General features: G+C 53.9%; 1 protein-coding gene across 4 annotated transcripts in view; it reads right to left on the minus strand.

Annotated features, from left to right (window-relative positions):
* LHPP (phospholysine phosphohistidine inorganic pyrophosphate phosphatase) overlaps positions 1-24714 on the minus strand; it is a 141144-nt gene extending 116430 nt beyond the window's left edge. For 3 of the 4 annotated variants that reach the window (XM_060098445.1, XM_060098447.1, XM_060098444.1), the window contains exons 1-3: positions 24530-24714; positions 7286-7473; positions 3507-3660 (exon numbers count right to left, since the gene is read on the minus strand). In XM_060098445.1, coding sequence (XP_059954428.1) covers positions 3507-3660; positions 7286-7473; positions 24530-24654 — 467 coding nt within the window. In that variant the 5' untranslated portion in view covers positions 24655-24714. Of the gene's footprint in view, positions 1-3506; positions 3661-7285; positions 7474-21146; positions 21981-24529 lie in introns of those variants that run through there. The other variant, XM_060098446.1, reaches the window with a different exon arrangement.
* Between the last annotated feature and the right edge of the window lie 660 nt (positions 24715-25374).

Below are 25374 nucleotides of genomic sequence, written 5' to 3' on the forward strand. Positions count from 1 at the left end.
CCGCCGTGCGGCATGCAGGATCTTAGTTCCCTGACCAGAGACCAAACCTGTGCCCGCTGTGTTGGGAGCATGGAGTCTTAACCACTGGACCACCAGGGAAGTCACTAAAACAGAGCTTCTTTTTTTTTTTTTTTTTTTTCTTTTTGCGGTATGCGGGCCTCTCACTGTCGTGGCCTCTCCCGTTGCGGAGCACAGGCTCCGGATGCGCAGGCCCAGCGGCCATGGCTCACGGGCCCAGCCGCTCCGCGGCATATGGGATCCTCCCAGATTGGGGCACGAACCCGTATCCCCTGCATCGGCAGGCGGACTCTCAACCACTGCGCCACCAGGGAGGCCCCAGAGCTTCTTAATTGTGTTGTTCTCTAGTGAGGGGTTGGTAACTTCAGGGATGCCTACAGGACTAAGCCAGGAGTGTAAAAGAATTAAGCAGGCCAGGTTCTGTGGTTTGTAATGACCTAAACTGAAGAAGGTAAGGTTTGGAAGGGACTGTGACAGTTAATTTTATGTCAACTTGGCTGGGCCTAGCTCCCCAGATATTTGGTCTAACGGTATTCTGGATGCTGCTGTGAAGATGTCTCTTGGATGAGATTAACATTTAAATCAGTGGACCTGAGTAAAGCAGATTGCCCTCCATAACGTGGTGGGCTTCGTTCAGTCAGTTGAAGGCACAACCAGAACAAAGTCTGACCTCTCTGAGCAAGAAGGAACCTGCCAGCAGACAGCCTTGGCATTCAGACTGCAACTCTTCCCTGAATCTCCAGACTGCCAGCCTATGCTGCAGATTTTGGACATACCTAGACTCCACAATCAACTTCTCTTTATATACACATCTTCCTCAACTTACCATGGGGTTACGTCCTCATAAACCCAACACAAGTTAAAATATCATAAGTCAAAAATGCATTTAATAAGCCCAACCTGGGCTTCCCTGGTGGTGCAGTGATTGGGAGTCCGCCTGCCGATGCAGGGGACACGGGTTCGTGCCCCGGTCTGGGAAGATACCACATGCCGCAGAGCGGCTGGGCCCGTGAGCCATGGCCACTGAGCCTGCGCGTCCGGAGCCTGTGCTCCGCAACGGGAGAGGCCACAGCGGTGAGAGGCCCGCGTACCACCAAAAAAAAAAAAAAAAAAAAAAAAAAAAAGCCCAACCTACCAAATATCATAGCTTAGCCCAGCCTACCTTAAATGTGCTCAGAACACTGTATTAGCCTACAGCTGGGCAGAATCATCTAACGCAAAGTCTATTTTATAATAAAGCATTGAATATCTCATGTATTTTATTGAATGCTGTACTGAAAGAGAAAAACAGAATGGCGATCTGGGTACAGGATGGTCGTAAAGTGTATCAGCTGTTTACCCTCGTGGTCGAGTGGCTGCCTGGGAGCTGCCACTTGCTGCTACTTCCCAGCATCATAAGAGAGTATCATACTGCATACGGGAAAAGATCAAAATTCGAAGTCTGATTTTTACTGAACGTGCATAGCCTTCACACCATCACAAAGTCGAAAAATCATAATCCGAACCATCGCTAAGTCAGGGACTGCCTGTATATACATCTCCACATCCTGTTGGTTTTGTTTCTCTGGAGAACACTGACTAATACAGGACGCATTTTATTTTCATCATAAACACACTAGAATATTTGTAGCTCCGAAAAGAAATATATCCTCTCTTCTCTTTCTTTAAATCTTTCATTTGCCTATTTTGAAAGAGACATAGCCATGAAAAGGTATTTCTCTACTAGGAGAAAAACAACAACTGGTACAAGATGAATGGCAACCAACTCTGAAACTTGGAGAAGGGGCCGTAGGACATGGGTCGGGTCTGTGGAGCACCAGAACCAATGGACCAGTGGCTCCAGCCAAGCTGTGGTGCCCTCGGGAATGTGGGGCTGGTACTGCCAGATCTTCTGATTTCTCAGAGGGATCCAGAAATCTGGTTATTTTACGTAAAGTCTCCCAATTTTTAAAACATCCTCAAAAAACTTTAAGATCCCGTGTGGACCAAATGTCTGCTCTTGAATGTAGCCCAGAGGTGACAAGAGCACGGGCTCTGGGGGGCACTCCTGGCCATGCTGGCACTTACAGATGGGGGACCATGGCTTACTTCACCTCCCTATGCCTCAATATGCCCATCTGTAAAATGGCAATGACACTGACTACGGCTCACAGGGCTGCGGTCAGAATTAAACATGGAACTACACAAAGTGCTTAGCAATGGCTGGCGGCCAGATAAAAAGCCCCCTGGTGTCACCTGGAATAGCTGCCCTGCTCAGCAGGCAGAGGTAGGAAGTTCCCAATCACCAGAAGCACCTAAGCTGAGAAAGGCTCCCCCAGAGATGGCCACAGAATTCCTGCCCCGCACGAGAAGCTGGGATAGAGCTCCACAGCATCCTCGTGGTTCTAAACTCCTAGTGTTGCTTCCATTGAGGACAGATTAAATCTGCACAGCTTTCTGGAGAGCAGCTTGGCAACATACACCAAGAGCCTCAAAGATACACATCATCTGAGATGCACAAAGATACCGATCACAGCCTTACTTTGGTAGAAAACTAGAAACACCACAAATGTCCATCAGCAGGTGTTGGTTACAATAACTATAGGATAGTTATTTTTTTAAAATAACTGTAAAAAAAACTGATAGGAATAACCTCACCACAGAGACATCTACTTATTGTATGCAAAGTGGTTCACAAAATGTTTGGTGAACAACTAAAAATGCATGACAGAAGTAGGTCAAGTTTGACACCAATGTTGTGAATACACGCGTGTGTAACGATCTCTCTGCACAGGAAACCACTTGGAAGGACGTATATCAATACGTTGACAGTTGTTTTCTCATGCGGTGGGACTGAAAATCCTTTTTGTTTTCTTCTTTTTGCTCATCTGCGTTCTCTAATTTTTCTTCAGTGAACATGTGCTGTCTTGGTGGTAAAAGATGGTAAGAAAAAGAACCAACATGGTTTTTTAAAAGAGACAGTGAGGCTCAGGCTGAAGACTCGGACAAAAATGTGGGTCACAAAATCACAACTTTATACAGACTGTGCTGTGAGGCCAGAGATATGGGGCCCGGGCAAGAGTATCTCACAGGCCCTCGAGCCTATTTTCTACTACTTAGGTGCCCCCTTGGCCCAATCCATCCAAGTCTTGTGCTGTATCCTGTGAAAATGCACCTAAACTCAGGACAGTCAACACAGGCCCCTGAGATCTCCAGAGGTCTCCTCTGCAGTGACCCTCCCCTGCCCCTGGCCTCTTCCAGCCTCGGGCCTGCAGGGAAGCTTGACCAACCAGCTCCTAAAGACAGGGAATTTCCTCAAAAATTATCAAAAGATAGGAATGAAGAAATGAAGGAAAAAAAGTAAGAAAAGGGGAGAGAAGGAAGACGGAGTCACCCTGCGTCCACCCCACACCCACTGTTCCCATCTTCTCTGCTGATGCTGTGAAGTCAGAGTCGCACAGAGCATGACCCAAAGTGGCCATAAACGACTCTCCCTGCAGCTGACTTACCCTTTTCCCAGTGAGAAGAGCACAGGATTCTCCAGCTCCATGAGCACCTGGAAAGCTTTATTCATGTTTTGATAAGAAAAGCCGTCTCCTGCATCTGCAATCACGACACAGTTTGGGTTGGACGTGTCGATCTGATCAAATTCCGAGCGGACTCCTGGTGAGACAGAGGGAGAGAGAGAGAGAGAGAAGGATAAAGCTCCGGCTGACATGGCCCACCTCCCACCTCCTCCCAGGAACACCTGTGTCTGCCTCGTCTGCCTGGCCCTTTCTCAGATGCTCTTTCTGATCCTCAAGCTGCCATGAGAGGTGGGCAAGGAAGGGTGCTATTCCCACTTTACAGATGAAGGAATTCTGGCTCCACACAGAGTGTGTTAGGATCCTGAAAGATGATGGGCCCACCCCTGGGATCCCCACTCCAACACTAGCATTACCCCAGAAGTTCCCTTAGTTCAAAACCATAGGCAGGGGACTTACCTGGTGGTGCAGTGGTTAAGAATCCACCTGCCAATGCAGGGGACACGGGTTCGACCCCTGGTCGGGGAAGATCCCACATGCCGTGGAGCAACTAAGCCCGTGCGCCACAACTACCGAGCCTGCACTCTAGAGCCCTCGAGCCACAACTACTGAGCCTGCGTTCCACAACTACTGAAGCCCATGCACCTAGAGCCCGTGCTCTGCAACAAGAGAAGCCATGCCAAGAAGCCCGCGCACTGCAACGAAGAGTAGTCCCCACTCGCCGCAACTAGAGAAAGCCCGTGCGCAGCAACAAAGACCCAACACAGCCAAAAATTAATTAATTAATTAATTAATTTAAAAAAAACCCAAACTCAGGTATCTGTCAACAGGGAAAGGGATAAACAAACCATGGGACGTTCACTCAATAGAATGCCACTCCACAATCAAGAGGAAAAGACCTACTGACACATGCAACCAAACAGTATGTTGGGTGAAGGAAGCCCTGCACACAAGGAACGGTTAAGTCAGTAGGCCTGGGCTGCTCAAACCTTGCACATCCAAAAAAAGGCTGTCTTCAGATCAGGCCCACCACCACCTCCCGCGAGATCACCTCTGAGCCCTTAGAATATCCTGCCTGGAAAGAGTGCTTTTGTGTGCCTGGGGCCCTGGGCCAGCCACGCTGCGTCAGTTTGACACCTGGGGGCCTGGAGACAGAGTAGCCAAGGTCAGTCACACGGGCGCTGCATGCCTACCTGACTGACCCTTAATAAAAACCCTGGGCACGGGCCTCCCTGGTGGCGCAGTGGTTGAGAGTCCGCCTGCCGATGCAGGGGATACGGGTTCGTGCCCCGGTCTGGGAGGATCCCATATGCCGCAGAGCGGCTGGGCCCGTGAGCCATGGCCGCTGGGCCTGCGCATCCGGAGCCTGCGCATCCGGAGCCTGTGCTCCGCAACGGGAGAGGCCACAACAGTGAGAGGCCCGCATACCGCAAAAAGAAAAAAAAAAAAAAAAAAACCCTGGGCACAAGGCTGCAGTGAGCTTCTCTGGGTGACCACACCTCAGGCGTACTGTCACACATCGCGCTGCTGGGAGAATGAAGTGCATCCCAGCACAATGCCCCTGGAAGTTCGCGCCTGGATTCTCCTGGTCTCTGCCCACGCATCTCTTCCCTTCGCTGAGTTTAATCTGTATTCTTTCACTGTAATAAACCATAACTGTGAGTAGGACGGCTTTTCTGAGCCCTGTGAGTCCTTCTAGCAAATCATCAAGCCTGAGGGTGGTCTTGGGAACCCCAAAAACTAGATGCTGTGTGATTCTATTTATATGAAATTCTAGACACAGTAAACTGATTTATAATGGAAAAAAATCCAAACAGTGGGTGCCTCTAAAGGGGTTGGGGATGGGGACTAATAGGGAAGGACATGAGGGAACTTTTGGGGTGATGGTAATGTTCTAGGTCTTTAAAAATATATATACGTATATATATATATATATATATATATATATATATATATATATTTAGCTGCATTGGGTCTCAGTTGTGGCATGCAGACTCTTAGTTGCGGCATGCATGTGGGATCTAGTTCCCCGACCAGGGGTCAAACCCGGGCCCCCTGCATTGGGAGCGTGGAGTCTTCTTACCCACTGGACCACCAGGGAAGTCCTGATAATGTTCTAGGTCTTGATAGGGGTTTGAGTTACACAGATGTGTGCATTTGTCAAAACTCAGCAAAAGTACACTTGAGATTTTTGTATTTCAATGCATGTAGATTTCACATGAAAAGAAAAAACTAAACAGATTGAACTCTAGTTAATGATGTGAAGTGTTTAGGGGAAGTGTACCCATGCCTGCAAGTTACTTTGAGATGCATCAAAAAGATAAAGATGGATAGATGGATGGAGGGATGGGTAGATATCTAATGAAGAAAATATAGCAAAATGTCACTGGTAAAATCAAGGTGAAGGTATTCCAAGTAAAATTCTTCCAGCTTTTGCTGGATGTTTGAAAATTCTCGTAATAAAATGTTGGGGGGAAGATTTATCGACAATAAAACTTGAAAAAGATTCAAAGTCTGAAAAGTCAGGTACACCTATGGAAAACAGAGAGGCAGGATTACAGGTGAGGAAGGGCACCTGGCTTCCCCTTCGGCCTCTCAAGCTCTCACATCTGCCTGTTGGACTCAGGGATGAACGATGCCTTCAAGGCAAACTCTGAGTTTCCCTCTCACCTTTGGTAGTTCCACCCCACCCCTCCCTTTGCCCTGGGGAGGGGAGGATTTTCTTTCTTAAGTTTTTCTGTTTCTTTAAGGACCTGTTCTAAAGACACTGGCAGGGATCCTAGATCACAGAGGAAGCATTTGGAGAAACATGATTTCTAAAGGCTGGGCATGTCGCCCTCGACTGGCGCCAGAGTCGTGGACTGGACACCCGGACCTCCAGGGAGCTCCCTCCATCTCTTGGAGGCCCACCCCTGTCCGGAGGCGGAATAGCATTCTGGTCTCTGCCAGAGGTTTGTAAATCAAAACACCAAGTGCAGAGGAGGGAAGAAGGCTCAGTGCAGCTAAAGAAAAGTGTCCTGAATTCTGAAGCGCTGCTCCGTCTCTTCTTTTTATCTTTTTGGCCGCACCGTGCAGCCTGTGGGATCTTAGTTCCCCGACCAGGGATTGAACCTGCGCTCCATGCATTGGGAGCGCAGAGTCTTAACCACTGGACTGCCAGGGAAGTCCCTCTTCTTTTTAAATATTCAGAAGGTACCAGGTACTACTGTTCCTTCCTCTCTGTTCCAGCAAAACTCCCCGCTGAGGGTCAAAGGGGCTCTTTTCCTTCATTCAGACTAATATCAGGAAGTAAACCTGTGCCGTTTGCCAGACAGCAGGGCTGGTTTTCACAAATGTAGTTCAGAAACCTATGGACCTCAGTCTAGCTTTTCATCCCCCACTCCCCGTCTCTCTCTGTCTCTCTCTGTCTCTCTCTGTCTCTCTCTCTCTCTCACACACACACACACACACACACCCCAGAAGCTAAAATCTTGCCCCCTTGACAATTCCTTGCCACCTTGCTTCATCCTAGATCGCAGAAAGCAAATTCAGGGTTTTCCTCTGAGGAGCCACCTGGAACCTGCCTCCAAACACCCTCCAGTACGAGGCCAGGATGGATGGGGCCGGATCCCCAGCAGGGAGCCCACAGGTGTCAACAGAAGCCACGTGCTACCTCTGTGTCCTGCCCAGTGGTTTGGCCCAGGTGAGAAGGAGCCCCTCCCCAGCCCCCACCTGGAAAGGAGGCGCCTTCACCCCAACCAGGTCCCAGGGCCTGGCAGGCCTACCGTCGTGGATGAGCAGGTGTGGCCGCAGGCCTCGCTCCTTCAGGATCAGGCAGGTGGCAGGGGCCGGGGCGGTCACCTCGCCCTCTGAGATGTCGAAGCCCAGACGCCGAAGCATCCCCACCAGGTCCCCCCGGGACTTCTGCGACTCGTTGGTGCAGAACCTCACCTTCAGCTGGGACCGCTTCAGTCTGCAAGTGGGGAGACAGGTGGGGGGGCTGTCAGCAGGCGGTGTGGCCTCCTGCGGAGGGGGCTGGACAGGCGCTTCTCCGAGGGCGCAGGCCAGGTCGCCACGGGCCCCTGAGCTGGGCCTCGACTGAGCCCGGGGGTTTCGGAGCTGGAGCAGACCATGCTCACCCTCACTGCGCTTGACACAGCTGAGGCTCCCCAAGGTTCCCACCTGGCTTCCGCCCGCACCTCCCCTTCTGCCTGGGACACGTCCCCACCCTCCCCTGGGACACACTGCCTGCGCACACGCCAGCTCTCCCACACTTGACACCTCCTCCACCGCGCCATGCCGCTCAGCCTCGCGGGGCTCACCTCCGAGCGTCCTGGCCGCCCCTCTGGACCTCCTGTCATAACGAGCATTTCCACTTAGCATCTGAGCTGACTCTGTACGCACACTTTCCCAAATACAAAGGTCAAGGGGCCAAGCTGAGGTATGTCTCCTCATCGCTGTCACTGAAGAAAGGTTTGCCAGCCAGAGTCACCAGGCACACGGGCGAGTGAACGTGAGGTGAGCCTGGGATGCCTGCAGCGTGTCAGCGGCATCGACATCCTTCCCGTCCAAGCTCACAGGAGGCTCTGCATCCCAGCTGCACCTGGGCAGGCTCACCGAATGCAAAGCCACAAGGCTGATGCCTAAAGAGACCCCAATGAAATAACATTCAACCCTCTACAGACAGCTATTGAGCACCTACTAAATGCCTGGCTGGGGTGGGTGCACAGAAAGGCCACGGTGTCCACAGGCAGGGTCTCTGACCCCCAGAGCCCTCAGTCGGCAGGTGGGGCGGAAGCCCACACAAAGGAAGGGGAATCGGGGATTGAGAACAGAGAGGTGCCGGGAAGGACCAAACAGGTGAAGAGACGGGGTGGCCAGGGAGGGTGGGAAGGTCGCGGAGGCCTCCCTGGGGAGGAGAGAGCTCCGGAGCTGAGACCCGAAGGGAAGCAAAGAGGCAAAGGCAGAGAGACCGGCAGAAGGAAGCGGGGACCTGGTAAGCGTCAGCGCTGCAGGTGTGGCCGGGCAGGAGAGGAGGCCAGTGTGGGGGCCGAGCAAGGGGGCCAGCGGGCCGGCGGGAGTGGCCCAGAGCGCACAGCCCTCCCTGGATGAACCCCGGGCCACAGCGAGGGAGCCTTCATATTTGGCGTCTGCAGAGAGCGTGGTGGGGGGCCGTGGAAGACACCAGGCTGCAAGTCAAGAGGCCCGAGAAACCCTAGGGAAAAGATGGAGGGTCTGTATGTCCCCTTCTCCAACCATCCTGTGGGACGCTGCCCCTACCCTGTCTCTATCCAGGTTTCTCTTTCTAACACTAATCAGTATCTCCAATCGTCTCATTTCTGTATCTGTTCACCGTCTCTCTCCTGGACCCATGTGCTCCATGCGGTCAGGAATGGGGCCTGCTGGGTGCTCCTCAGCACCCCCAGCGCTTCACACAGGGTTTGGCACACGGCAGGCCCCCGATAAGCGTTTGCTGAATGACTGAGTGATGGGAAGTCCAGATGACAGCTGGTGAGAGGGACCCTTCCTTAGGATCACACCTACTGCTTCCCCCAAGGGTGCCCTGACGGAAACAGACAGGATTCAGTGGTGAAGACACGCATTCCCACGTTACAGTGAGCTTTCAGACCCTCTGAGCACTGGAACGGACAGGTGTGATTTGGAAAAAAAACTGGCAGATCTACTGACAACAGGGCGAACGTAGACAGAGAGGCTGACAGTGTCGTAATCAATTCTTTCTTAGTATTTGTCTTTCCTAATCAGGGGGTTATGAATTATCAATTACGTTTAGTGGTTAATTGCCCTTCATAAAGACAGCTTTTGTATTTTTAAATTAGGCAGTTAATACATTGTAACTAATAGCATCACCTTGTACATTACGGACAGATCTTCATTGACTGGTGCCCGGGATGTGCGATCGCACTCAAGTTAATGGAGCAGTTGAGAGAAGAAGGCAGGGGGTGCCGGGGGACTAATTATTGCTAATGGATTATGATGTGACCTTCTCAGAACAGTGAGCAATCGGTGTGACAGTGAGATGACAGTGCCTCACATCTGCTATTCCAAACAAAACTTCGATGCCCATAAAAAAATGAGTAACAGAACTCACTTCAGGACACTTCAGCCACTGTTCTCCTTTGAAATACAACATAAGTTCATCCAAAACACATGCTTTAAAATCAAAGTACTCGTTTTAGGATTGAATCAGTCCCTGGAAAGTGGTGGGACATGCTGGGGGAAGGCCCCTCCCTGTGGTTCTCTCCATTCGTGACCCTGACCGCACCCCCTTTTGACTTTCTGGCACGAGTCCCAGGTCCTCTCTTCATTTTTCTTAATTACTAAAAATAACAGAAGTGTTCATTATTATTATTAAAATCGTGAAGTATGAATACAACAGTACACTGGACCTTGCCTTGGGGCTCAGTATCCATGATCTGATTTCATCCTCACCCCCTAAGGGCAGAGCCCCCTACATGCACCCCCCCAGGGCCCGGTGCCTGGAGCACAGGGGGCCCTAAGCACATGTTGAGAAAGCAAGCTGAGGAGGCAAGAGCCACGGTCCCCGTTCCAGAGACGACAGAACAGAGGCTCTGGGGGGCAGAGACCTGAGAAGGTCGCTCAGCTTGTAAGCAGCAGGGCCCACGGGCCCACGGCTGGCTACAAGGTGGCGGCCCAGGCTCTGGCCCAGGGCAGGGAGATGCTGGTGCTTCCCCAGTAAGGGAGGCACCCGCCGGGGCAGGCCCAGCTCGTCTCTGCTGGGCAGGAAGCTGACACCTTCCCAGGGTGGGGAAGGGTGTGCATGGGGCACATCTGTGTGTGCACAGGGGACAGAGTGTGAGAAGGTGGGTCAGCACTGAAGGGGAGGCCCTGAATGGCCAGGGCTGTGGGCTGACTTGTGTCCCTCCCACAAAATCGTAGGTCGACTCCCTCAGGAGGTTGTTAAGTGAGGGCAGAAGGGTGGGGCCCTGACGTGACAGGATTAGTGTCCTTATAGCAAGAGACACCAGAGATCCCTCTGCGAGCACAGAGAAGAGGCCGTGTCAGGACATGGCAGAAGGCGGGCCACCGAGCAAGCCAGGAAGAGGACTCTCACCAGAGACCCACCCTGCCGGCCCCTCGGTCTCGGATGCCTAAGCTTCAGAACTGTGGGAAGCTAAACCTCCGTGCTTAGGCCCCCAGGCTGCGGTATTCTGTTATGGCAGACTAAGACAGCCAAGGAACCAAAGCCTCGGCATCTCTTGGAAGGGTCTGCTGCCAGAGGTCAGATTCAGCCTCGGGAGGCCTGGAACACACGAATCCAATGTCAGGAAAGCCGGAGCCAGGCGTGGCTTCAGGGCCACAGCACAGTCTGCAAAGGGCCTCCCAAGGGGAGTGAATCCAAAGGATTTCAACATCGGACTGGGCCCAGATCCAGGACAGGCCATGTCACCCCATCTCCTGACACCCAAGAACCCTGGGCACAGGGGGCCTACCGCAGGGTCCTGGCAGCCCAGAGCCGGGCTCCGGCCAGACGGCCCCTCTGAGACCACGGCCTCAGTCCATTGCACCGTCCCCAGACCCCCCGAGAGGGTGGGTACTTGCCCCTACTTCCCGTGGCCGCAACGGCTCTTTGAACTGACCTTTACCTCATCCCGGAGGCCAGGACAAGCTCTGAGTGACAACGTCGCCTGATGCAATTACCGAGCATCACATGAACTGGTCCCTTGCAAATCACCTCGGACCTCACACATCTGCTGGCTGTCGGCATCTGCCGGGGGCGCTCACCCGAAAATAATGGAAACCTTCTCATTACCGCTCGTAGCAGGTAGAGGGCTAGGACGATTATTGGACATCCTGACTGACCTTGGCATTGCTCCACAGCCTGATGCCCTCTGGGCTCGCCGAAGAGGGGCTGGGTAGGGGGCGAGGAGGCTGTACTGAATAAGGCCCCTCCTAGCTTGGTCCCCACCCCACCCCACCCCAGCCATCTGTCACCTTCATCTGACCCTGAAGACCCTCTCATCACCCTGAGTCTTTGCCTTCACCCTCCCCTATGGCCAAATCCTACCCATCCGTCAAAGCCTGGTTCATATGTCTCCTCCTCCAGGAAGCCCCCCAGACCCCGGCCCCTGCCCGGGCAGAGCCCATCCTCTTCCCACTTGGCTTTCACAGCCCTTGAAGCACAGCAGTGCTTTTCTATGAGAAGCACTTAACTGATCCAAATTCCGGATTTGATGGGCCCACCTGGTAATGGAACCAAGTCATTCTGCTTCCCAGAGAGCTTCAGGAAGAAACCCCACGCTCACGGCCGACCCCGCCTGTGGACGGCACTGCTCCAGTGCCCGTCTCTGATCCTTCCTGGTGCAAGGGTGTTAAAGAGTCCAGAAGAGAAAGCACAGTGGAGCCGGAGGATGGGCCCAGGCACAAGGGTGAGGATCGAGTCACGCCTTCCGCAGGCTGAGGAACAAATGCCTAAGACAGATGCGCTAACACTGAGCGGAGGCCAGGTGGCCGAGAGGCGACCAGGAAGTGCTTCAGAGCCTGATGACTGTGGGCTGGTCCCGGTTCTGCCACTTAATGGCTGTGGGACCTCCACAAGCTGTTTCTTCTCTCTGTGGCTCAGTTTCCTCATCTGGAAAATGGGGACGATAACAGCCTCACCTTGTGAGGCTCCAGTGAGACCTGCAGTGTGCTTGCTCGGGCCTGGCCCACAGTAAGTGCTCACTGAACGTGAGCCGAGAACACCGGCCAGTGGCCGGCGGGCAGGCTCCCCCAACCTACTTTCCTCCCCGCTCTACCTGCCCCAACTGCCCAGAGCAGGCAGGGCACTCACCCACCTCGCCCCAGCCACCCTGTGACAAAGCAGTGGGGCCCATGGCGGCTGCCACAACGTCCCCTCCCCTGCGCTCACCACCTGCGCCCACGTGGGGCTCCGAGGGGCACGGGCTGGGTCCTACACAGGGGGCATGTGTGGAGGGTCTGGGAGGCCAGGCTGATGGCGACTCCAAATCCCACCCCCCACCCCCGGGGGAGGGAACCCAATAGGACGGCGACGGGGAGGAACCCTCAGGCTGGGTGGGCTCCTGGGTGGGAAGGTGAGGCTGCAAGCTGGCAGGTGAAACGTGAAGTGACAAATGAGGTCAGCACCCAGAGGGGACGGGTGACTTCTCCCCCACTGCAGAGGAGGCAGGGTTTATTGTTTCTGATTTTGCTCATCCCTGGGCTGGTCTTCAAAAGAGCTGTGTGAGGTCCACAGGCCCACCCTGGGCTGAAATTCTGGTCTCCTACCAGAGCCACCTCTAGGTCAAGTAGCCTGGAATCCTCTCCTGAGACAGAAGGAGCTCATGCCAGGAGGGAAGGGAGGTGTAGGGGAGGAGAGGGGCGTCTCCCCTCATTGCTGCCTCCCTACCCACGCCCGCTCTGCCCCTGGGGCTACAACTCAAGACGCTACCTGATGCGGAAGAGGCCCCTGTTACTACTGAAATGGCCACAGCTGCAGATATGCTTCAGCTTCCCAGAGGAGGAAAGAACACCCACAACACCTCGGGGGGTCATTATGAACCAAAAATCAGGCGGCAGCGCCCAGCCGAGACCCTCAGAGAACATCAGCCTCAGCCTCCCCGTCTATCAGCATCAAGGTCTCGTTCCCTAGCAGGGCTCCACGGCAGCGCCGGCCACTGATTTTGAGATCTGTGGCTGCTTTCCTTTTAGAAAGCCACAGAGATTGAAAACACACATTTGGAAAACTGAAACTCGCAAAGTGCCTATTTGTTCTAAGAACCCACTTTTTAAAAAATAGAAGGTCACACAGGAGCCCATGAACAGAGCAGGGGCAGTTCTGCGGTAGAAAAATACAGTCATAAAGGAAGGGATGGAGGGAGGGAGGGAAGGAGGAAAGAAAGAAAGAAAAATATAGTCACACACACACCAAGGGGCGCCCACGTGGATTCTGAGAGGGACCAGGTCCAGCTCCCCATGTGCCCTGATGTAGGGCCTCAGCTTAGGGGCAGGGAGATGCCTTCTGGCTGGAGCAGCAACAGAAGGGCTTTTGCCCCATGGCTCCCCAGTTGCGGTCCGGCACCTGCACCTTGCACGTGCCCTTGGCCAGGCATCCATGGGCCAGACTCCTGGGAGTCTTGAGTCCCAACCACGAAATGGGGTAACAGGAGCGCCTAGCCTTCTGGCTCTCCAGGGTGGGGCACAGAGGACGCGCCATGAGCCCTGTCCTGTGCTGGCATCACCACGGGGCCGCGCATGCTGAGGGACGCCGGTAAGGCCTTGGCCAGCAGCTCTGGCTGGGTCTGCGGCATCCCCTCCGTCTTTCCACCGACCCACCAGAGGAGACATTTTGGCCAGGCTGACAGACAGCCGCTAGGTCCCTGGAGGTCCCTCCCCACTCTCCACCGGACACTCTGCTGGGCAGACTGTGGCGTCAGAGTCCAGGCAAGAAACAGAGTCCAAAGTCTGGACGGAGAGAAGAGAACAAGAGCAGTGGTGACGCATGGAGGTGGCCCTGGCTGAGCCTCTCAGTCCGGGCTAGCCAGCCAGCGAACTCAGGGGGACAGCAACGAGGTCAGACAGACGTCAGGCAGGCCTGAAGCCAGGGCCCTTACGAAACACGTGGCACACCTTCCACACCCGTGGCTGCCACACCCGCCATCCAGTATGTTCTCTCTGACCTGCCTGGGCCTCTGAGCTCGGATCAAAGGGACACGCTGAGCTCACAACATCACTTTACTAGTTACTAATAAATTCAATGTAGAATGAAGTGCATGGGAATCTAGAAACCAGAGGAGACCTTGGAGATTATCCAACCTAGTGGCTCTTTTCGCAGAGGGGGAGACTGAGACCCAGAGGGATACGAGGAACCTAAGGGCACGTTTCTGGGAGCCATGGGTTCTCGGGTCCACTCCCCAGCCTTGGAAGGTTAGCCACCAGCTAGTCCTCCCCGGACGTGGTCGCAGGCTGGTCAAGTGCTGGGCGCTGCAGGGGACAGAGCCAGGCATTCTGGGTAAGGTGGGAGCCCGGCTCGGGAAGCAGACACACCCTCAGCACCTCTGCCAGCTCGTCCCTGTGTGACCAAGGCTTGTCACCTAACCCTCTCCAACCTCAGTTTCCACATCTGTAGTAGCTACTTGACAGGACTGTCCTGAAGCACCCGGCATGTTGCAAATACCCAGTGAATGGCAGTGAAGATGATGGTGGTGACCACGACAACCACACCTCTGGCAGGCCCGGGGCTGGGTGCTGGGGACATCTGGGCCCTCGAGGCAGGTAGTCGGACAAGAAGACAGATGCCCAGGGAACTGGGACATCCGGAGGAGCCAGCTGGTGAAGGAGGCCTGCTGGACGGAGCCCAGAGAGCTTCGCCCGGGGCCACCATTAAGAAAGAGGGCAAAGTTCAACCCAGCAAAGGGAACCTGGGGTAAACCTGCGTTGGCTCATCCTGGCAGACATCCCGGAGCACCCAGGGCAGAGGGGGCCCCAACAGTAGTTACAACAGCTCCCCACGAGAGGAAACTGAGGCACAAAAAGGCTAAGGAACTTGCCCAAGACCACATGACAACCACAGGGCAGAGCTGGGACTCGAAACCCAGGTCCTCGCCCACAAGAGCTGACACCTACCTTCTTTTAGGGGCCAGCACCACTCTCCTTCCCCCTGAGGTGGCTTTGAGCAAGTCCTATTCCTCCTCTATAAACAAGGCTGCATCCTGCCAGCCCCAGGGTGGTGGGAAATCACCCTGCACACCGCCACAGGCAGGGCCCGGGCAGGGCTTTGCCAATACGGCTTCTCTGTATATCCTTGGGGGGCTGGGGGATCAGGACTCCGCCTGTGGGCTCCATGAGTGACGCGTGCCATGCTCACCTGCTGATCAGCCAGGGCCTTCCTACCAGAGGCAGTATCTTTGGGATAAACCGTTCACTCTGCTCCAGAGCCCCCAGCCTGGCTGCCCTTGATTTCCATAGGGTGACCGCTGCCCACCGAGGCTGAGATCAGAAACCCAGAAACAACCCTTGTCATGACAGTGGAGCCGTGGGTGGCTTCACAACAATGCCCCTCGGTTTCCCTCCACGCAAGTCGGGGTCACAGTTCTGTTTTACTCTACCTGAGGGCGGTTGTGCCTCCTTTAACTCTAAGAACAAAAATGGTATTTTTTTTTTTTTTTTTTTTTTTTTTTTTTGCGGTATGCGGGCCTCTCACTGTTGTGGCCTCCCCCGTTGCGGAGCACAGGCTCCGGACGCGCAGGCTCAGCGGCCATGGCTCACGGGCCCAGCCGCTCCGCGGCATATGGGATCCTCCCAGACCGGGGCACGAACCCGTATCCCCTGCATCGGCAGGCGGACTCTCAACCACTTGCGCCACCAGGGAGGCCCCAAAAATGGTATTTCACACACATTACTCTGCAACTTTTTCACGGACTATATGCAACATTCACCTCATATAAACTAATGTCAACACCAAACAGAGCTACGTCACTTTTTTTAACTGCCGAGGAATATTCTGCAGTCTGGATAAACCATAATTTATTCCCTTGTCCCCTCCTGATAGACACGCAGGTTGTTTCTAGCCACAAATATAAAATTATACACATATGTACTGTTGAGCTGTCCACTGCCCCAGACTTTAGTACTGTTATTTTTTTTAACATCTTTTTTGGAGTACAATTTCTTTACAATGGTGTGTTAGTTTCTGCTTTATAACAAAGTGAATCAGCTATACATATACATATGTTCCCATATCTCTTCCCTCTTGCGTCTCCCTCCCTTCCACCCTCCCTATCCCACCCCTCTAGGTGGTCACAAAGCACCGAGCTGATCTCCCTGTGCTATACGGGGAGGGGGAAGGGTAAGCTGGGACAAAGTGAGAGAGTGGCATAGACATATATACACTGCCAAATGTAAAATAGCTAGTGGAAAGCAGCCGCAGTGGTTAAGACTCCGCCTTCCACTACAGGGGGCGCGGGTTTGATTCCTGGTGGAGAACCCGCCTGCCGTGGGGCGTGGCCAAAAAAAAAAAAGACACTTTCATCATTTTCACTGACTGACCTCATAATCGGTATTGCAGATTTGAACAGAGAAAATACACACCATTCAAACATTGCTCTTTTATCTGTTTTTAAAACTGGGGGGATTCTACCTCAGATTTCATTTAGGAGGTAAATGCTCTGAGGCAACATAAGTTTGAGACCACTGGCTCGGGATCTGCGGGGAACTCCAGCCTCCAGTGACCTGTGAACCAACAGAACATGTTTCTTGAGCAGCAGTGCTGCCCAAGGAGTGGGGGGTCGTGGGGGGTGTGATGGGGGGACCATGGAACTGGACGAGAGCCAGCAAGGGGAGGGGAGGCTTCTTAGAATCTCCTGCGCTTTGGGGGAAACACAGAGGAAAAGGCGTGGAAGAAGCTACAGGGTCCCCCTGGGGGCAATGACTAGGGTGGGGCTGGGGATGAGGATTCGGACTTTTTACTTAGTACGTTCCTGCGCTAGTGGGATGGTTTACAAGAAGGAAGCCACCTCTGCCTTGGGAAGCCTAAACTGTGGATGTTATGAAACCAGTACTCCGCCTGGGAAGAGAGCATCGTTCTCTCACCTGGCCCCCAACTCTGAAGTCAGCCTAGTTCACCCGCAGAGAGGAAACGCAGCACAAGTGACAGGGCATTCTCAGCAAACACACCTTGTCCAAGGTCCAGGGTGAGTCAGGAAAGCTGTTGTTGGCCTAAATGAACTCAAACATAACGGCCCGCCCCCTCTGATAGCCTTAAGGGCCTCCTCTGGCAGGTGCTGGGCCACATGGGGGATGGGACGAGGCAACGCAGGGAGAGGCTCCCAGCTATCTCACAGTCACTCGTGGGCGGCTGTGTCCCTGGGGCCCGGTGGAGCCAGGGTGGCCGAGCATCAAGGAGGGCCTTGGTCCTAGGCCGCACTTCAGACAAGTTCCCTGGCCCTGTTCCTCTGGCTCTAAGACCTGCTGGGAGGGGCCCGAGTAACAACAGGGTCCCAGGGCTCCTGGTGCCCACTGGAGGGATGGGTCGCGGGTCTGGTCGTCCTGGGTGGGAATTGCTTTATGAGGCTGCCCTGGGCCGAGGCCGAGCCTGCTTCCTTCCGCCGGCCGCAAAAAGGCTGGGCCGGGCTGGGCCCAGCAGATGTGCTTTAGTGGCCCGAGACAGGATGCAGTAAATGCCCACCCGCCTTTCACATGCAGATGCCTCTGGGGCCCCCCTTTGTGCTGACCAGCTCGGGGGCCGGCCCCTGCAGCCCCCGCTGTGCCCAGCCCTGCCTCTGAATGGCTCCCCTCGGGGAGCCCAACTGCCCAAGAATGGACTCCAATAAAGGGCCTGATGGGGGGACCCGGGCCGGTTACAGATGTCCCATGACCACGCCCACCCCCAAGTCCTAGCACAGTAAGAGGGCTCCACCTGGCCAGCACCGTGCCCAGCGGCTCCAGGAAGCCTGGACCTCCTGTTCTCCAATCTGGGACATTCCTGGCCCAGATGACAGCTGCAGAGCCCAGCTCACACATCACCGGCTCCCCATCTCCCTGGCGGCTCAGTCTCTCTCCACCTGACACTAGCCTTTCCGGGTGCTGTTGACACTGCTCTCCCCATACTGGACGGTCAGCTTCCCGAGAGCAGGGACTTCCATCTGCCGCACTCACTGCCCCTTGTCCCAATGCCTACAGCGGTGTTTTTAGTATAAAAGAAACACTCGATAAATATTTGTTGGGTGAGTGAATGAATGAACAAGTGCATCTTTAATGAGAAGCAGTGTGGTATTGCGGGGAAAACTGGGGCTTGGAGTCAGGTGGACCGGGGCAGGGCGGGGGACAGGGGGCAGGAAGGGAGGGAACCCTGGCCCAGCCACTTTCTCCACTTTGGCCACTTCCCAAATCTCTCTGAGTCTCTGTCCCGGCTTTGAGTCTCTGTCCCGGCTTTGAAAAGCGCTGGTTGTGAAGGTAGCTTGATCATCAGTGACTGCTATTATGGTGGTCTGTATTGTTTTAAAAAGCAGAGCTAATACTCCCCATGTGCTCTGTGTCCCCAAACAGGTGGGAAACTTTCCAAAAACTTGAGGACACCTGTCACCACAGAAAGTCTAGGAAGAGAAGTGGTGAACCCCACCGGGGTTCCCAGAACAGAAGGTGCTGTTTGGGAACCCATGGCACTGGGGAGATGCCATGGAGGCAAACGTCCCCCAGGGCCCCGGGACCCCCATCACGCTGCCCCTCTGCAGCACTGCTCTCACCCTGGGAACTTCCTCTGAGCTCCCTTGTGACTTCAAAGCCAGCCTTGCATATCAAGGAGGCCACAGAGTACAGGCTGTGGCTGCAAAAACTACAAAAAGGGGTGGAAGCCTGGCGTTATTCACCTTGGCCAGCAGGGCCTGGCCCGGGAAAGAGCCGTGTCCCCAAGTCTGACATCCCCAGGGAAACTCCAAAAGCAGGCAGATTTTACTGGGGGAAGTTGCCCACATACACTCACTGCCAGGAGGGTCTGGATGCTGGGCTCCGGGGGCCCCACAGGAGGGCATGGGCGGCTTCCTTGGGCCTGAGTGTGATCAGCTGGCCACTGGAGGCCGGGCCTAGGTGGAGGGGCCTAGTCTTTAAAGAGCCAGCACAAGAGCTGAAGAGAGAAAAGGAACGTGGGTGAGAGCCAGAGGGTGCCGCAGCGTGAAGGGCCCAGGCTCTGCGGGTGTTGGGCTGCTAAGGGGCTAGTCAGTGAAAACCCCCCGAAAGTCTGTATAACTGGGAGCAAGGGGGTGAAGTGGGCAGAGGGAGAGAAGGGGCCACAAGGGTCACTCGGGAAGGCCCTGGTGGAGCAGGAAAAGGCACAGGGACGCGGTCCTGTAGCATGGAGTCCCGGGGAGGGTTCAGAGGGGCCAGGCCTCATCCTCCAGGACGATCAACTCCCCTGATATAATGAGAACTACGTCCCCTCACCGGAAACAGTCCCACACACTATGGGGAAGGCACTTCTCCCCTCTCTCAGCTACAAAACTGTCTGGGATGTATTTTAGGACTGTTAGTATATCCGGTTATTATACCGCTGCTAGATTTATACAGTGTAGTTGCTACCAAAGACACTCCAGCTAGATAAATCAGTTGAATTAAAGCAAATCAGGACAAACAACTCCCGGGGATCTGTTGGAAGATGCCAGCGCCAAACCCACAGAGGTTAAAGGACCAGGGATCACCCTCCTTCGAGTCACAGCCTGGAATGTGTGCAGGTGTTTGTTGGACAGTGTATCAGGGGGAGCATCACCCAGGGGAGACTGCTAGAGAGAAGCCCCTGACCTCTTCCAATGCCTGCTTCTCCCTCAAAGGACTCTAAGTATGGGTCCAGCACAGCGGTTAGGAGTCACGCACACCTGGGTTCCCATGGTCCCTGGGCCATCCCAGCTGAGACCCTAGCAAGCCCTGAGCCGCAGTGGCTTCAGCTGATTGAGGGAGATAACCTCCTCCCACCCCCACGCTGTTAGGGGGACTACATGACATAAACGGGGACGCCCAGCATAGAGGAAGCACTCTGAGAGCTGCCACCTTTGCTGCTGCTGGGAGACGCCTGGAGCCTCACTGGCCCGGGAGGGGTGCACACCAGACCCACATTACTGACTGGAAACAGGGGCTCACAATCAGCCCTACCTATTCCAAAGCCACTGCTGAATCCACTCTGTGCTCCTCAGCAGAAGGTAGATGGGGAGGGACCGAGGCTCTGTCCATATGCTTGACCTACTTTATTTCTCAGGTTTTGAGGCAAAAATGACCCTGCTAAAATGCAAAGGACTTCGGGACTTCCCTGGTGGTGCAGTGGTTAAGAATCTGCCTGCTAATGCAGGGTTAGGGTAAGGTTTAGTGTTAGGGTTAGGGTTAGGGTTAGGGTTAGGGTTAGGGTTGAGCAAACGGGTAAGGTTTAGGGTATAGGTTAGGGTACGAATATAGGGTATAGGGTATAGGTTAGGGTTCGAGCCCTGGTCCGGGAAGATCCCACATGCCGCGGAGCAACTAAGCCCGTGCACCACAACTGCTGAGCCTGCACTCTACAGCCCGCGAGCCACAACTACTGAGCCCGTGCGCCACAATTACTGAGCCTGCACTCTAGAGCCCGCGAGCCACAACTACTGAGCCCACGTGCCACAACTATTGAAGCCCGCATGCCTAGAGCCCGTGCTCCGCAACAAGAGAAACCAAGGCAATGAGAAGCCCACGCACCACAAGGAAGAGTAGCCCCCGCTCGCCGCAACTAGAGCAAGCCTGCATGCAATGAAGACCCAAAGCAGCCAAAAATAGTTAATTAATTAACTTAAAAAAATTTTTAAGAATGAATGAAAATGTAAATTAGTTTAAATAAATAAATAAAATGCAAAGGACTGACAAACCCACGTGTTGGTGAGGACACAGAGCCACGGGGACTCTCACATATACCACTTTGGGAAACGATTTGACAGCGTCTTCTAGCAATGAACATATGCCTATCTTATGACCAGCAATCCCACTCCGAGGTCTGTACCCAGCAGAAATGCACCCATGCATTCACCAGACATGTTCTAGAATGTTCATGGCAGCACTATTCAAAATAACTGAAAACGGGAAACTACACCCCCTCAATAGAAGAACAGATGTGTACTTTACTTCAATATAAAGTTGTTTTTTTTTAAGTGGCCCTGATTTTTAAAAAATTAAAAGCACGTACAACAGGAATTCCTATATTAACATGGGACGTGCTCTTTTGGCCTCGCTCCTCAGCACACTGCTGCCATGGGCCGCGGGATCTGTGGGCTGAGGAAGGGCGCCGGCTCCACGTTCCAGGTGCACGTGAAGCACCGAAAGGACGCCACGTCTCTGCACACCGTGGACTTTGCCAAGCAACACGGCTACGTCAAGGGTACCGTGAAGGACATCATCCACGACCCGGGCTGCAGCATGCCCCTTGCCAAGGTGGTCTTCTGGGATCCATACCGTTTTAAGAAGCGGACAGAGATGTTCATCACCACCGAGGGCATCCACACCGGCCAGTTCGTGTACTGCGGCGAGCAGGCCCAGCTCAGCATCGGCAATGTGCTCCCGGGGGTACCGTACCTGGGGGCACCATCGTGTGCTGTCTGGAGGAGAAGCCTGGTGACTGGGGCAAGCTGGCCAGAGCCTCTGGGAACGATGTGACTGTCATCTCCCACAACTCTGAGACAAAGAAGACCAGAGTGCAGCTGCCCTTGGGCTCCAAGAAGGTCATCTCCTCCACCAACAGAGCTGTGGTCGGTGTGGTGGCTAGAGGTGGCCGCGTTGACAAGCCCATTCTGAAGGCCAGCCGTGCCTACCACAAGTATAAGGCAAAGAGGAATTGCTGGCCATGCGTGCGGGGTGTGGCCGTGAACCCTGCTGAGCATCCCTTCGGAGGTGGCAACCACCACCACATCGGCAAACCCTCTACCATCCTCAGAGATGCCTCTGCTGGCCAGAAAGTGGGTCTCACTGCTGCCCGCCGGACTGGGTGTCTCCGGGGAACCAAGACTGTGCAGGAGAAAGAGAATGAGTGCTGGGGGCTCCATAAAGTTTGTCTTTTTCACAAAAACAAACAAACAAACAAACAAACATGGGATGTGACGCTTAACTGTCATACTCATGGCGTGTATTGTGTGCCAAGCACTGCATCAAGGGCCATCGTGGCACCTGCGTGCACCCCTCTGCGGCCCTCTCCATCCCCTCAGGTGCTCCAGTCCAACAGCGGAGCCATTCTTTATTTCATCTTCTCCCTGTTCCCCGCAATATCCAATACATAGGCAGGTCCCATTGGTCCTACTCCCAAAACATCTAATTCACCCCCTTCTCTTCATCTCCACTGCCGCCCCCTAGCCCACGTCCTATCATGTCTCCCTGGACCACACAAGGGTCTCCCAACTGGCTGTTCCCGTTTCCTCTGGAGCCCGGCCGTCTGCCCCACTGCCAGCTCACTCTCCACTTTGCAGCCAGAGATCTTCTTAAAATATTTTTTTTTCTGGTGCAGTATTTTTTTCCAGCACTTTTTGAGACAAAATTGACAAAGTATTTGTAATTTGATATCTTGAATGGGAAATATATCCACATGGTTCAAAACTTTAAAAAATGTTTATAGGGCTTCCCTGGTGGCGCAGTGGTTGAGTCCGCCTGCCGATGCAAGGGACGCGGGTTCGTGCCCCGGTCTGGGAAGATCCCACATGCGGTGGAGCGGCTGGGCCCATGGGCCATGGCCGCTGAGCCTGCGCTGCGGAGCCTGTGCTCCGCAACGGGAGAGGCCACAACAGTGAGAGGCCCGCTTACCGCAAAAAAAAAAAAAAAAACAAAAAAAACCAACTTTATATACAAAGTTACCGAGGGAAGAGCCTTGCTCCCATCCCTACCCCCAACCACCTAGTTCTCCCCAATCACTTGCCTTCCAGCTCTTCACAGGTTGAAGCTCTTCCCCCCAGTTTCCTTATACAAACACACCAGCAGGAATACATGCTTGCATTTCTGCCTTTTCCACCCAAAAGACGGCACAGTGTACATCCTGTCTTCACTGACAGCACGTCTACATGGCAGGCATGCTCGTTCTTTTTTAGGCAGCATGGAATTCCACTGTGTAGAAGGATAGACTGTAATGCTCCCCTAGCGATGGATAGTTGAGCTGTTTCCAGTCTTTTACTATTCCTCAAGGCGCTGCCATGAATGACCTCCCACCTACGTCATTTCTCCTGTATGAGGCGGTACGCTGATAGATAACGCCAAATGCATCTTCCACAAGCAATATAAGACAGGGTCTGCTTCCACAGACTCTCACCAAGAGAAGGCGTTCCCAAAGTTGTGGATTTGGGCCAATTTTCTCCAATTGATGAAAAAAGGCATCTCGGGATAGTTTTACTTTGCACTTCTCTTATTCACGTAAGGCTGAGCATCTTTCCTATGCTTTTCCTTCATGTTTCTATTTGTTTTCCTTTCCTATGAGTTGCTTATATCCTTTGTGCATCTTTCTATTGGGCTGTTGATTTGTTGTTGTTGTCGATTTCTAGATTTTGAGGCCTAGCTACAAAGGTATTCTCCTACTCCAAGATTTCAAAGGGAATCTCTCCTGTTTTCATTTACTTATATGGTTTCACTTTCTACATTTAAATGTCTTGAAAACATAAATCAGATCACACGACACTCCTGCCTAAAATCTTCAGTGACTTCTCATTGCACCCAGTATGGAATCCAGACAGCTCTCTGTGACCCTCAAGTCCCTGCCTGCTGTAGCCATGCTCACCCTCGCTAGTCCCGACTCGCTCTTCAGCTCCGAGTGCGAGCGATCTGCCGAGCTCTCCTCCGAGCTCTCCTCCGCCTCAGGCTTTGCAGCCACTGTCCCCTTCAGATGGAAGGCACTTCCTCCTCCACTTCACCCCATGCCCCCTCTTACCCTCTGGTTCTGCGATGCCAGTGGCAATTACAAAGCCCAGGGCCCAGTGGTGCCAACAGTGGTCCTGGCAGTGTCCTCTGTGCACAAGACTTGGTGGCAAGACGCCCTCCTACCGTCTAAGCAGATAGTCAAGGCAGTCCAACTGAATTACAATGCCAGCCACGTATGTAACTTAAAGTTTTCTGGTAACCACATTAACAAAGGTTAAAAGAAGAAGGTGGAATTGATTTAATATATTTTATTTAAGCTAACATATTCAAATTACTATCACTTCAATATGTAACCAGTATAAAACAATACAATGAACTTTATACATTTTTTCTCACTAAGTCTTCGAAATCCGGTGTGGGTTGTACACTCACGCCACATCTAAATTCAGACTTGCCACATTCCAAGCGCTCAAAGGTAAGGAGCAGGGCTGCCCTGTTGGACAGGGGCGCAACTCTAACCAGCCGAGGCCCGGTGCTCACCCAGGGACGCCGGATGCCTGGCACACCCGGGGGCTGCAGCGCGAGGCTCCCGGGACCAGCCCTCCGCTCGCCGGGCGGGGCGGGGCCAGAGCAGCAGCCCCGCCCCGCCCCCCGGCAGCGGCCCACAGGACCCGGCTGAGCACAGCGCCGGGCGCTCCAGGCGGCCTGCGCGGCCCACTCACCTCGCCAGCGCCTCCACAGAGCCTGGGATCGGCGCGCCGCCGCCCTCACCGCCGTCGTACAGCACGCCTGAGATGTCGAGCAGCACCCCGCGCACGCCGGCCAGCCGCTCGCCCCACGCAGCCATTGCGTCTCTCCTGCGCCTCGGCCCCAGCCGGCTGCTGGAAGCTGCGGCCGTGCTCGCCGCGTAGGGGTGCCTGGGAAGTGTAGTCCCGCGGGCGGGGCGGGGCAGAGCTGGTCCGGTGGGGCGTGGCCGGGCGCAAACCCGGCAAGACGGGCGCTGCTTCCCGACTCCCGAGTCACGCTCCCCCAAATTGGGAGCCTTTTCACCTGGAGATCAGTGGATAAAGGGTCAACCTCCCTAAAAATTAAAGCAAGGCAGATTGGGACGAGGAGGCAACCGGAAAAGTAACAAAAATTAAAGAGAACAGGCAAGACCTTCATTGGTGTTTTCCTGTGGCCCGATGACACTCCTAAAAGCAATGGAGATAGTTGGGCCCACAGACTGGACAATGCTGCGCATCTGAGAAGCAATGATAAGGTAACGAATCTCTAAAGACATGTCTGAAGTGTAAGCTATGATGCCAAAACAAGCTGGAAGAAAAATAAATGTTCAGGGACCGGAATTGTTCAAGAAGTGATAAGATGGCTACTGACAGAAATATTATGCCATGAAAAAAGGAAGACTAGGTTACAACATGAAAAACGCTCATGATATAACATTGTGTGAAAAAGCAGAGGGACTTCCCTAGCTGTCCAGTGGTTAAGACTCGGCTTCCAATGCAGGGGGCATGGGTTCCATCCCTCGTTGAGGAACTAAGATCCCACACGCGGAGAGGTGCAGCCA

Source organism: Mesoplodon densirostris, chromosome 1 (genome assembly GCF_025265405.1).
Source record: "Mesoplodon densirostris isolate mMesDen1 chromosome 1, mMesDen1 primary haplotype, whole genome shotgun sequence".
Taxonomy (NCBI): Eukaryota; Metazoa; Chordata; class Mammalia; order Artiodactyla; family Ziphiidae; genus Mesoplodon; species Mesoplodon densirostris.